The sequence below is a fragment of the Cebidichthys violaceus genome, unplaced genomic scaffold (genome assembly GCF_023349555.1).
Source record: "Cebidichthys violaceus isolate CVI_PGR_0920_01 unplaced genomic scaffold, fCebVio1.0.p SCAF_1, whole genome shotgun sequence".
Taxonomy (NCBI): Eukaryota; Metazoa; Chordata; class Actinopteri; order Perciformes; family Stichaeidae; genus Cebidichthys; species Cebidichthys violaceus.
Window position 1 is genome coordinate 24,596,110 of NW_027176262.1, and position 14,024 is coordinate 24,610,133.

At 45.8% G+C, this 14,024-nt stretch overlaps 1 protein-coding gene across 5 annotated transcripts in view; it reads right to left on the reverse strand.

Moving 5' to 3' along the window:
- si:cabz01090165.1 (uncharacterized protein LOC100333421 homolog) overlaps window positions 1–14,024 on the reverse strand; it is a 254,108-nt gene that overhangs the window by 30,663 nt on the left and 209,421 nt on the right. For 4 of the 5 annotated variants that reach the window (XM_068716614.1, XM_068716621.1, XM_068716606.1 and 1 more), the window contains 4 exons: window positions 12,875–13,160; window positions 10,258–10,458; window positions 8,513–8,679; window positions 3,544–3,784 (listed from right to left, as the gene is read on the reverse strand). In XM_068716614.1, the coding sequence (XP_068572715.1) occupies window positions 3,544–3,784; window positions 8,513–8,679; window positions 10,258–10,458; window positions 12,875–13,147 (882 nt within the window). In that variant the 5' untranslated portion in view covers window positions 13,148–13,160. The remainder of the gene's footprint in view (window positions 1–3,543; window positions 3,785–8,512; window positions 8,680–10,257; window positions 10,459–12,874; window positions 13,161–14,024) is intronic. The other variant, XM_068716626.1, reaches the window with a different exon arrangement.

The window sequence follows — 14,024 nt, forward strand, 5'->3', positions numbered from 1 at the left end:
GGGCCATGCAGGGCCTGCCAAGGCTTACCAGGGCTTACTCATCATTCCTACCACTCAGTGCATCTTCAAAAAAAAACAACCTTTTCTGGGTCCTCCTTGGGTCTCGTAACCAGCACAGAAGATTGCTGACTCGATCACAGCCGGGCTGTAGCTTCAGCACCGGTGCCTTTCAGTCCCGTATTACATCCTAACCCTCGATTGCTCCCGTGAAGCTCAGAGTAGAAAGGGCCGTGATTGAACCGGGCTGCGCCCTAATGCGAGTGCGCGGAAGTGTGAAAGTAAGAGCGTGTGAAGGAGCGTATGAAGTCTCTTAATATCTGCTTCGTCTAGTTAACCCCTTCAAATGCCAACCAGATTCGACTCTCCTTTTCCATTTCATGAGGATCCAACCTTTCAGATTCCTGAGGAAGCGATGCAGCTTTCAAAGCAGGAGTTCCCTTGGCGGCTGACGGTTAACGCCTGACTGCTGACGGATGCAGCGGAGGTCCACTCGTCCTTGCAGCGGGAAAGAGGCTATTAACTCTCTGAGTGTTAATATGCCCGGACACTTAGGTGACACGGGGGGGTCTCTGGATCGACCTCTCTACAAGGCTAATCCTCTTATAGAGATCCTACAGCACCTCTCTGAGGGAGGCCCGCCACTATTACTCGAGGTGAGGCAAAGGTCTGTGCATCAACCTCTCGGAGATGATACCAATTAATCCCGTCTTTATCTCACGGTGCACCTCCACTTATCGTTGGAGAGGGGTCGGCTCCTGGAGACCTCCAGGTGAGGCATCGCCCTCTATATCCTCCTCTTTAAGAGAACATCTTGAACATCTTGAACATCTTATCTCTGCAAGCATCAGTATAGCATCAGTATAGCATCAGTATAGCTCTGCAGCAGTGTGGAAGTAGCTTCCCAGCAGGTGAAGAACATCTCTCAGCGGCTCCTCGACCTTTAGTCCCACACCAGCTAAGATGTTCGATATAAGATGTGCAGCACGTCTGCACTGGTGTGGCTTGGCGCTCTCTGAGCTGCTCTAGAATGGCTATTTGCTTTTATAAATAAAGTGGGAGAAATGGATCAACAACAACATTCAAATGTTGCTCCTCTGATGTCCTTCGGGTGGACGACCATGTAGCTTAGTTTAGTTAAAATGTGCTTTATATGCCTCTTAAAAGTGTCTTATTGGCTTTGGATGTTTTGCATATTTCCTTTTCAAAAAGTATATCTGATTAGGATTCTAAGGGTGACAAACACGATATCTTTGAACAGAACAGTAACCGCTACAGGAAGTCATTTGCTTCAATCAGTGAACTTATCCGGCGTATTATTGGGACAGGCATCAACATAATTCTTGCTCAGCAAACATGGGAGATGCTATCGAATTGTTTATTCAAACCGTCATGAATATTTATTGTAAAAGAATGAGGCGTTGAAAAACATATCAATTATGAATCATTCGTTCACGGCGCTCTTATTATGGCGGTCTGCAGGTCCATACAACACCTCCCGTCAGACCTTCTGACGTCTTAGCGGTCAGAACTGAACACCTTCAAAGTGACTATGTCACTAAAACATCACAATCAATCCAGCCCAGCAACGTATTTAAAGAAGTCTTTACAGCTTCTTCCCCCGTGAAGTTTGGTTATTATCCGACATAATAACCAAACTGTGATGTTACACACGTTGCTTAGATGTGAAGAGGGTTCACAATCAAGCACGGCAGCTCATTGGACTCATGGGGACCAGTATTTGATATTTATCATGATCTTGCTTTTGGTTTTGGTCTTTATCCACCAGGTACAATAAATCAAGTAAAAATCCTTGTATGTGCAAAATAAGCGGTTCTGGTTCTGGTTCTGGTTTAGTCCCCTGCCTCTTGTGTCCCGTGTTTGATTCACTTCTTGTCTTTGTGGTCTTCCCTCCTGTTCCCTCGTTAACTTTCTGTATTATTGTCATATTCACTGTATTATGTTGTGTTTCTTACCTCTCCTCTAGTTTCAGGTCACTTCACTTCCTGCCTTTGTGTGTTTTCCCGCCACTGTGATGGTCTGCCCCGCCCCCTGATTGGATCCACCTGTGTCTAACCACCTTCGTATTTATTTGTGTATTTGAACCCTGTGCTCCCCTGTCTCTGTGTCTAACGGTCCGGCAAGTTTCCTAGCGTTCAATTTCCTGGTTTTGATATCGCTGCTTGTTTTTGGCCTCATCCTCATGAACTGACTTCCTTCCTGTGTTCTGATCCGATAAGTAAAGGCTGGTTTATCTGCATCCTATCCTGCTGCCTGGGTCGTTCTATTGAGTTCTATTGAGTCCTGTTTCCACCCGGCGTAACGCTATTGTTATGTTGATTGACAGCAGGACAGAATTGCATGGTGTGAGAACATCGTGCAGACTGTAAGGGTTAACTACTACTTCATTTATTACTTCAAACAGGTCTTTTGTGTACTTTAGGTTGTCTTTGTAACATGTCTCCAGGGACGTCTGATGGAAAATGGCTTCACTGCCACATATGCAGTAATGTCCATGAATGTGCGCCGTCCTTGTTAAATACATAAAGCCATGACTTATACTTTAACACGGCGCTATCGTCTTTAACAAGATCTTCGGTGTTTGCTGTGTCGTAAACCGGAGCTTCTCATTTCCCACCTCTTGTGTCTTCTAACTCCACGACGCTGTCAGGTATTAAATACAGAATGCGACGTCATGCATCTGATGCATATCAAACTCCATGACTCCACACTTTTCACCAGAAGGTTCACTCCTCTGCGACGCCGACCATCTGCCCGGCTCAAGTGTCCTTGAGAGCGGCCGTGATCGCGCGTCCGCAGAGGGCTGGAAGTTTAGAGGGAGAACAAACCCGTTGTGCTGCAGGGTTCACTGGATTATGATCCAGAACACGCAGAATGCAATCTCCAGGACCAACAGCGTACATTTGTTAGGTGACAGAATTAGCCAGCTAATGATGACCTGAGGCTATAAGTACAATGATTGGGTTATTATTCTCTCAAAAGGTAACGAGATCAACCAGAGGAAACAATCCTTCGCAGCACCTACGCAACGTAGAAGAAGATGACATCCGTCATGCTAACCTTCAGGTGGCATGACATTCAAAAAAGTGTCACTTAATATAAAAAGGCAGCAGACCCCTTACCCATTACCACTAAATCACTGTTAGTCATCAAGCCTCCTCACTAAATATACATTTTATAAGTGGGACCGTTCTGTAACTTCCTATGGTCTGTATTTGAACCGCTTTACCTAAAAACGTTCATTAATGCTCTAAATCAGGGCTCAGTATCCCGAAATAACGCCGACTGTGGATGAGTTGAACTGATGACGGATATTTATCAAGTTTAATGTTCTTTTTTTCCCCCATGTGACCATTAAGTGTGAAAATAATGGATTATTTGCTCTTAGTCTATTGTTTTTCTTCCATGGGCACTCTGTTGTGCATTACTGTATGTTTCTATATTGTAGATTATACACAATGGAGCCTCTGACATTTGTTCAGAGTGGTTTTCTGACGTGACGTTACCGCAGTGACTTCAACCAACCTCTCTGATCGTCCAGAAGTATTTTCCGGCCAGGTCTTTGGGTGAAGCGCAGGTCTCCAGGTCGTCCTCTCTGGTGAGCCTGCGGAGCCAGACCAGCTCACAGTTACAGTGCAGCGGGTTCCCACCGAAACTCAGCACCAGCGCCGTGAGGGGAGAGCCCTTCATCTTGGCGTACACCGGGATCCGCAGGAACAGCGGGTCTGGAGGAATCTTCTTCAGCTTGTTGGACGTCATGTCCAGCCTGGTGACGGAGACGGAGACACGGGGAGAGGGATGAGACACGTAGTGGACAGGGAAGAGAAACCGGAGAATTGTTTCATCGATCACTTTTTCAATCCACAAACCAAAGATGGGAGGAGAAGCAGGTAGATTACATACATACTGTACAATTATGGCTAAATGACAACAAAATGAATCAAATATTTTGAAAAGATATACTTAGACTTGATTTAGGTTTCTATAAATAAGAAATTGTCCTAAAAAGGAAGTGGACATATGGACCCAGCCTGCCTGTTAAAAGCTGCTGTTGAGGACAATAACATCACGTCCTCATTATTTAAACTTGGAAGTGGTTTACATGTTACACGTATGTTACACATGATGGATGTTGAATGCAGATTATAATACACATAATAGACTTTAACTGTTGACCAGTCATTCGTCCCTGAGAATGAATGTCGATTGAAACCGTTTGAAGACAAAAGTGGGAACATGAGTGACTGTGTGGTTTAAAGCCAGGATCCCGTTTGGGTCTGAATCATCCCGGCACACAAACCTCTTCCACACTGAGCAGCTTGCGGCGTTATGGAAGTCTCTTCCTGCTGTCAGACATGGACAGCCTCATCATCACACGCATCACAAATAGAATCATCACTTTAGAAATAACCTCCTAATATTCAGCCATGGCTCTGTTTCAATCCTTTTCTTTTTTTTTGCTGAGAGTTGAGTTACCATAATGGGAAAAGTCTGTTGCAGCGCATCAAATGTACATTAACTGAAGTGTGATTCCAGAATGATAACGATGCAGAGCAGCGGCAGAACGACTTTGATTCACTCACAGAAGTGATCGTGTGGCTCCAGGACGAAAAATCACCTTTAACCACAACTTTATTGATAACGAACAACAAGCTAGAGTCGCCTCACTTCGCCTTTTTCTATACGCTAAACCTGAACACACCGCAAAGACTTACGCCAACGGCCAACTAGCACCTGTGTTCTGAGCTGTGGAAGTGGATCCAGAAGAGGAAACCTCTTGGCTTTACTCCAGATGTTGTTGTGGAAGTACCTTTGTACTGGAGCTCCTTCTGTACGTGCCCTCTTGACTTCACTTGTTCGTTTGCTCTCCTGATTTTTATTCTTGCCCATTTATTTGCCAAACAGTCGATCAGAATGGTTCTCTCTGTGACTGGCTCCACCGTTTTTATTAATATGCTCATTTGGCCAAAAAAGACGCCAGCAAGTGCAGACTAGTGCCGACGGTGAAGGACACATTCTAGAGCTGCAGAGGTTCACCCAGGGCCCAACACTGGCCAACAGTGTGAACGGGCCTTGAGAGGTATTCTGCCCCCAAAGTGGCCAAGATAACCACATAATGGTGCTTTAAATGTCAAAAAAAGACCAAAGTGCTCTTCATGCAGGAGACTGTATGACTGTAAGACTGTAAGAAGCACAGATCTGTATGTCAGCAGAAAATAAACCCCAATGCCATGCATGGACACCATGTCATTACAAGGAACCATCTCTCTTCTGCTCAACATGCACAGTCAGTAGTTCAATCAAAGATGTTTGCACCCGTCTCATAAAGGCATTAGAGCGACCGGCTCCCTCTTCAAGTCAGTAACGGTGGATAAATATTCCACGGCTGCATTTTCTTTGTCATTCGGCCACCGCACCCTCTCTGGGAATTGAACAGTAATTTTACTGGCCAAAACACCGGAGCAGATGACCGGTCATAATGTGGTCGATTAAAAACATTCACCGTCGTCAGCAACAAACACAGAAAAGTCTATTTTCCTCCAAAGTCCCTCCAGAAATACTCGACAACAGCGATGACTTTACAGGAAGTTAATAGCTGCTGAGAGCAGCGAGCATGCTGCGCTTTTCAAATTTCAATTATGTTATTTCATGGGCAGCAGCCTTGTGTGTGTGTGTGTGTGTGTGTGTGTGTGTGTGTGTGTGTGTGTGTGTGTGAGTGAAACACTCACCTGTGCACACAGACAAATTGTGAGTAACACCAGCTGGGCCATACGTTTTGAGTCTCCAGGGCAGAAATAACCCATTAGAGCCGTTTTAATAAATGCATGACTGTTTATCAAGAACCCGGCTAGTTGTCCTCTTTGCATATCAAAGACGGCTGGTCGTCAGCACGCAAATTGAAATTGATTACCGTTAATTGGGTTCAAATGTTACTTTGTGCCAGGAGTGCCAAATTACTCAGACCACACATGCGTCCATGTATAATAAGAACAAGCTTTACTAGAAACACAACATGCCAGACGAGGAGAGGCCAGCGACGATAGAACAGAGCAGAAAACCAACCGCTTCACGCCTCCTTTATTCAGGGAGGTGTCGCGGGTTAAACTGGGGGCCGCCGGCCATCGATGACCTTTGACCACTTCCACAGTCTATGCGGTAACTCGCTCCTCTCGGCGCATATCCTGTCTTTAAGGTGGACCGGGAGAGATCTTAAGGTGCTGAATGGCGTTGGCGGTATTTACTCTTTGTGAAAGGTCAGCTGCTCCTGGTCCCTGTTGGCAGCGTCCGTTTTGTCTCGTATCGGGTTCGCCTGAACAACCGAGGAGGTTATATAATGACTCTAACACCTTCTAAATAGCGTCAGTAATATTAGCTTTTAGATTTGCCGGCAATTTGTCTTTTTCCTTGTGAATTTGTGCAACAACTTCCAAATCAAAAGATGTGCTCAGCAGAGGAGCTGCCTTGAGATCACAAATCCACCATTCTGTCTGGCAGTCGGTGAAGGCTGCAACGTTTACCATCATCTACTATCGATGTGCCCTCGGGCAAGATGCCGAGCCCTCCGGCTGCTCCGGCGGAGCTGCAGCGTGGCCTCGGTCTTACCGGGCGTCTCCCAGCTGAGCGGAGCCGCTGCTGCTGCTGCTGCTGCTGCTGAGCAGGAGTTTGCCTGCAAAGTGAACTGAGCCTCAAAAGATCAACTTCCATTAAAGTGAGCCCCGACGCGGAGGGACTCGCTCTGCGGTTCCGGCTCGGTTGTGTCCCGCCTAAAGCTCTGGTCTTCTGTCTAATTGCTTTGAGAATCAGTGAAATGAAACGGCAGCTCATCACTGGCACAAATACGGTCGAACAAAACAGAATTCGAAACGGTTTATTTTGATTCTGGTGCTTCAGTCAAAACACAAATTCCCTTTAAGGAGATGTGCTCCCAGAAGACAGAAGCACTGAAGCCCTTTGAAGAGTCTCTTATTCTGGATGCATTCACATATTTTTGTCCCTGGAACATTTAGAGTTCATGTGCAGAATCGTTTGCCGCTTTCTGAATATTCTTCCCGTAATAGTTAAACCCATTTATTACGCAACAGACTACTTGTTTCTTTATACATCTCTTCCACAGTCTTTCTCAAGCACATTTTGCTGGTTTCCACCACCTCATACTATGTTTTAGAAATACCCAGTTGGTGTAATACGTCTTCATTCCTTAATGTGCATGCTGGTAGAATGGAATAGGGCTGATGTTCCTCAGATTTTGGAGGATTTTCACATTTTCATACAAGCGATGGTTTCGCTGTTTTGAAGTGGGGTTGCATGAGGTACTTTTCCGCAGTCCGTTTATTCCCTGCAGTAGATACAGACACGATTAGCAGCTATAGTTAGAATCATTTCATCTTGCCAACAAACTGATTGGGAGCTGAACCGTTATATTTGCTCTTAAAACCACCAGACTCCTTTCTCTTTGTTGTTCTACCTTTCAGATCACGGGGCTGCTGGTCTACCGCTGCTTTTCTGTTGTCTGGTGACTTTGAACGGAGAACAGGTGGATAGAACAGCTTTGGTTCCCGTCGTAAAGGGCCGTCTTTAGGTGGCTGGAGCGCGCTTTGTCCACAACAGCACATCGCTTTGCTCCCACGATGGTACTCCTGTCTGTGTCTCATAACTCACACACTGACTATGGAGAAGTAACTCATACAACCCACTTCAAAACATCCAAAATATCCCTTTAACGTCAATTAAAGCTCATATTTGTCCAAATATAAATACCACCACATCAACGCCTGTGCTAATCAGAGAACAGATCCCCGTTCACACGTCCTGATGATTGACGTCCGTCTCTTGAGCGGCTAAACGCTCCGTTCTCTTCACCAGCCAGTGTCTCGGTTGTCTGTTTGTTGGTGAGCAGCTGGTGTGCAGAGGGTTTATGAGAGCTCCTTTGATGAATGCGGTGTGGTGAAAGTGGCTGAGACTGCATCACGCGCTATATGTGCTGTAAGACTGTGAGTTAAAGCAGGCCGTGAACATCCATCACGCCATCAGTATCGGCTATAGCTGTGTGTTACAGAGCTCCTCAGCGCAGCACTGACTGTTTACTGCACCCGGCGGGTGACATCACGGCGGTCCGTGAAATAGTCACGAAATGCGACCTGTCGGGTTCGAGGGCAGGGACCCGGTTACACAGACGACGTTAAGTTAAGAACTAAAGTCAGGTTGAGGCAACAAAACCACGGAAGTAGGTTTAGGAAAACCACAACTCGCCACCAATAAATAGTCTTTTTGGATATGAAAAACTGACTGCGTTCATCACCAATAAGCCTCCTAATTGCCTTTCTGTTGGCATTATTTACGTAGATTTTGTTACATGATACTGGGCTGACGTGGTCAGGATCTGCATGAAGGAAGACCCTGAATACAAACGCTTCTCTTTGGCCTCCCGGTGGAAAGCTTCAGCTAACGCCGTTGAACCCACACCGGCTGTAAAGTGTCGTCACGGGATCCTGACCTGGCCAGTTTGTGCAGGTTGGAGAAGATTCCCTCCGGGACGTTCTCGATGAGGTTGTGGTCGAGGCTGAGGGTGTTGACGCTGGCCAGCAGGGAGATGGTGTCCCAGGGGATGTCCACCAGGTTGTTGTAGCTCAAATCCAAGTCCTCCAGAGTCTCCAGGAAGTCCTGCATTTTGGGGGAGAAAGTGGGGGAACGTAATTAACCGTTCATACTTTTACTCATTTTGCAACATGGTCAACAAATTTAATTGCAGACGGCATCATTGCCACTTTTGAGGAAACATGGGAATTCTGGACTTTAGCAGCTTCTTAATGCTTTGTTATCTAAAACAGAGGAGATAAGGAAGAAGGAAGCGAAGGAAGTATGTAAAGTAATAGATATGGGGATGTGGTAAGAAAAAGGTGAGGACAAGAAGGAAGGAAGGAGGTGAGGACACGACAGGAGAGGAATGAGAAAGAAGAGGATGCAGTGTTTAGAGAAAAGAGGTAGTTAAGGAATAAAGAGTGGAAGAAATAAAGATAAATACAGGAGAAGAAGGGACAACAGGGAATATCAGAGGAACACAGAAATGGAGATCAATTTGCTGGTCAATGTTGTGCACTCAAAACATGTTGTTTCCTCTAATTGCCTCTATACAATTCTTACAATCAGTACAGCATAGAAACACCACGAGTCAGCACACAGAACAATGAGCACAAACACAAAGAGAGGAATAGAGAGCGGGGGGGGGGGTTGGAGGAGAGCGATTACAGCCTGTTGATCAGCCAAAGTGTTGTTGTCGTGGCTGTAATTGCTCTCATAATTCACACAATCGGGACACTGTCTGAATGTCACAATGCCTCGGCTCTCATTACAATTAATCGGTGCTTTATTGCTTTCTGAACAAAGAAAATCTCATTTCTTAATGACAAAATCAACTTTAAAGAGCTGTGAGGAGGAGAACAACGAGCTTCTGTGAGCAGAACATACGTCCCAAACGGCCCCAAAAAATGTTCATTTCAGAAAGAAAATGAGTGAAAGTGACGGAGATTCTGTCTCCGTCGCTGGAGTTCTCCAAACAACAGTCCTGTTTGTATAAGAGTCATATCATGGGGATGTTTTCTGATCTGCCAGCTGAGGTCTGGTTAAGATTGAGCAACTAAAACTACTGGCAGCAAAATTGGAGATTTTATTCAAAGTCAACTGAAAGACGCTGGTGTTAATCCAGCAACTGAAGCTTTAAGTGAAGACGTGTCCAACTGATGCCTGAGCTCTCCCTGAAGCTCCTTCACTTCATTGATGCACAGCGAGAAGAAGAGGAGAGCAGATCCATCCTCATCAACTGCTGACCGTTCATATGATCAGTCTCATATTTCTGTAAATGTGATCGGCAAAAGGACAGAAATATGGTTTTACATTGGCATGCAGCTGCACACACACACACACACACACACACTCGACATTCTTCAGTGTGACTAAAGAAGACATAAAACTCATAATGTGCAGGTCCAAAAATAAGCCGTGGAGGAACTTAAAGGCATCTGCAGCAACTAACCTAATCAGAAACGTGTTACATTATGATTCATCCCCATGAATGCCGCTCGGATCGATCGCGGTGAACCGGCCCGTCAGCCAGCAGCACGGGTCTCTGGTGAGCTAACGGCTAACGCTAGCTTTGACTTGCATTATGATGCGTTCAAGCTCTGGCCAGTAGATTTGGAGAGAAACTCGAATGAGTCCAGTTGTTTGTGCGGCGTCCTGTACCTGAAAGGCTCCCTCCGATATGCTGTGCAGCTGGTTGTTGGCCAGGATGAGGTGCCGCAGGTTCACCAGGCCCTGGAAGTGGGAGTCGTCCAGGCTGGTGAGGCGGTTGGCGTCCAGGTGGAGAGCGTGGAGGTCCTGGAGGTCAGCGAAGGCGTACGGCTTGATCTGACTGATGGTGTTTCTGCTCAGGGTCAGGTGGATCTGGACACGCAGAGAAACGTGAGAAGATTCACATTAAAATACTGGATCAACGTTGTCATCCTGGATCTCTGACTGTGGAGAGAGTTCCCCACTTCTTTTTAAAACTCTATGACATGATTTGATTCAATACCATGTCAGGGAGGTCAAAGGTCAGGGTTAGCAGAAGAGCCATTACCCTGTGATAATAGAGTTGACACTAGCTTGATAAGAAAACACACTGCTGAGGTCGGGAGTTTGCAGGCTGTATGAAATACATCAATGCAGAAATACATTCAATTAACACCCGAGAAAAAAAAGGTCAATCAACACCCACACGTTTCTGAACCTGTTTTGGAGAACCGTGGTGTCTCGCTGTGATTGAACCCTCATTTCCCACGCTGCGCTGTGTGTGAGCAAACATCATCTGCCGCGATCACACTGAAGAGGAAACCTGTTTTGTGAAACACTGAAGGAAGTCTCCAGCTGCGTCACTAGTTGACGGTTGAGCGACGGTGCAGGCGCTTTTCTTTTGGTGCCGCGGCGTGCGGTGAAGCCCCTCCCACCTCCGCTACGTGATTACGGTGGGATTAATTGGTGAAATCCATAAAACATCACGGGTTTCACCTCAAGTCAATATGTTGCATCGGAAGGAGCAGATGTTCCTACTGTGTTCTGCGTTCAGTGTGGAATAAACATGCAAAGTGTCCTCAGTGCGTCTACGTGTTCCTGACAGCAGAGAAGTTCTCCTTCAATCAGAACGCTTGAAAAGTCGAATCACGCCGTCACTCGGTTCATTCAAAGTCATTTTGAAGAACCCACTTCGCTCAGCCTTCCATGTGCACTTTTGATTAAAATAGTGATGTCCTACATATCCCAGAATGCCTTTTGAGAGTCCATACACGACAGATGTTTACCTTCTGCTTTCTAATGGGCTTTGATGAATTGCAGGTGGAGATAACAGCACATTTACTGCAAGATCGCTACAGAAATTAATAGATTTAGTTTCCTGATTTCGCTGCTTCAAAATAAAAGTTTTAAAATTACAAAATAGCTGGGGACTTATATCAGAACATGTGTTTGTCACCAAATTATTCTGCTACTACTGCAGGGAGGACGAAGTAAGCAGCACAGATCACAAGGGGCTTTTATTGTGAAGAATTTATAGGAAATAAAACGTGTTTATCCACCATTTAACAGCCGCTTCTTCGACCGCGACATATAGCTGGTCGCTACCCGGTCAGGCAGGTCGTATTAAAGTGTCAAGCGTGGACACAGCTGAGTTCTAATCAGGGACATCCGATCACAGAAGTGCTTTCAAACAGCGCCGTCCCGTTTGAGAGGAAACGGCACCGTTAGCAGACTTGTTCGCCTCATTGTGCTGCAGTTCTGCGACAGGAGAGTCACCGATGGCGGCCGTGGCAGCAGGGGTTTACTGACTGCTGAACAAAAGGGTTGTCAGTCATTTTAGTACGCGACACGATTTTTGAGGAATTGTTTTTTTTTTTACATTAGGTGGAATGAGGCGAGAGCAGCTCAGTGCTAAAAGTGGCAACCAGGCGTCAGCTTTTAAACCTTATATTTTAGGTAGTTTAGATACTCTGCAGCTGTAAGTCGCCTTAATAATGAATATGTAACTGTACTACAGTGACCAAAGTGACTTCTTTGTAGTTTGTGTTTAATCTGATACATTGTAAACTTTGAATTCAAAGTGTTATCGGTTAACATCCTCAGTTGCAGCTGCTGTCGTGTTCTTCACAGATCCCTCAGACACGATGTTTGTTCATCTAACAAGCGCTGAACCCTTTACCGACAAACTACGTTCAGAGACGACCTGCAGTCTGTCTCGAGTCTGCTTGACACCACGTCACGGAGCATCACAATGCATCACAATGCATCCGTCCCTACTTTTATAGAGTGAGTCACCGATGGCAACCAAAGGGCCAAGATCAAGTTAAAATGTCTCTTTCACTACAGTCAGGGTACAGGGAAACGAAAGATGCCCTTTTCTGCACGGTCAAACCTGTTGTTATGTTTCTTTCAACATCTCTCTACAGCTTTGGTTCAAGTTCAAGACTCGTCGGTGACTGACTGACGTTTCCTTTTTCTTTTTAACGAGCGGCTAAGTGTACATTATGTGTAATTGACGATGATGACTGTGAGTCACATACGTTAAAGCCTGAGCTCTGTAAGCAGCTCAGTGAAGTACCCATAATCACAGTTAAGAACATCAGTCACATCATTTAGCTTTCATGTAAATCATGTCACTTGAAGCCAGATTATTTTTTTTGAAATGTGCTTGTTGACTACAGTAACTCTCTGGCAAAAAAAAAAAAAACAGCGAAAGGAAACCAGAGTGCAGTTCAACTGCTTGGCAGAAACTAGGCATCATGCAAATCAAAGTAAATTGCAAAGGCGTTTCAGAGAGGCGAGCTCTGACCAGGCTGGACATGTTGGCGAAGTCGCGGTGCCTCAGCGTCGTGATGAAGTTGTCCATCAGCCTGAGCTCGGCCGTCTGGCGGTCGATGTTGGGCGGGACGAAGAGGAGGCCCGTCTTGGCGCACAGCACGGTGTAGGACGGCAGCAGGTTCTGGCAGGTGCACCGCTTCGGACACAGCATCGAGGAGCCGCCGGAGGGGAGGGAGGACAGGAGGACGAAGAGGAGGGGGAGGAGGAGGAGGAGCGGGCGGAGCGGCGAGGAGACGACGTCCATGGCTGCTCTCCTGCTGCAACACAGAAAGACAAGCGACGGCAGACGTCAGTTCATGTAGCTCTCAGAGCTGGGTGTTCAACTCCCGCAGGGGACCGGACATGACTTTAAAATCAGACGATGCAATTCTACGGACAAATCAAAGATACTCCCCCCCAGTAACACTGCTGAACATGGAGATAACTCTGCACAGTGACACAGCATGGGAGATAACGGCTGCAGAAAATGTGAAGTTACTGCATACATCTAGACATAGAATCCTTCCTTTAATGAGCTCACTTTTCAGACATGAGGGGCCCAGAACTGTCTCGATAAAAAGTATATATATATATATATATATATATATATATATATATATATATATATATATATATATTATATATTATAATGCATGCTCCATGGGGAAGGGGGAGGGACGGAGAGGAGACAAAAGTTAAAGTGAGTTTGTTGGTGCAGCAGTTGGTGCTGAGTAAGATGGAGTGGGGAAGTGAAGCTGCTCACATGATCACTTAAGCTCACTGCACTCATGATTACAACGTTAGGAGGAACATTGAAATACACGTCGGCATGATTATCTGCCTCACTTCGTAAATTGTATAGATGTTTATGTGCATAAAAATGAGACTAAACTTTTCCAGCCGAGGCGACAAAGGAATACATTTACATCGATATTGAGTTCTCTCCATTCAGTTTGTACGTTCGGCTCAGAGGAGCCTTGAAAACACACAGGAGCAGAAGTCACATATGCCAAAGGAATGCACACACACACACACACACACACACACACACACACACACACACACACACACACACACACACATGCACATGTGCGCACTTAGACATGCACACACTTTCTAAAAAGGTCCCTCGAGTCAGATGC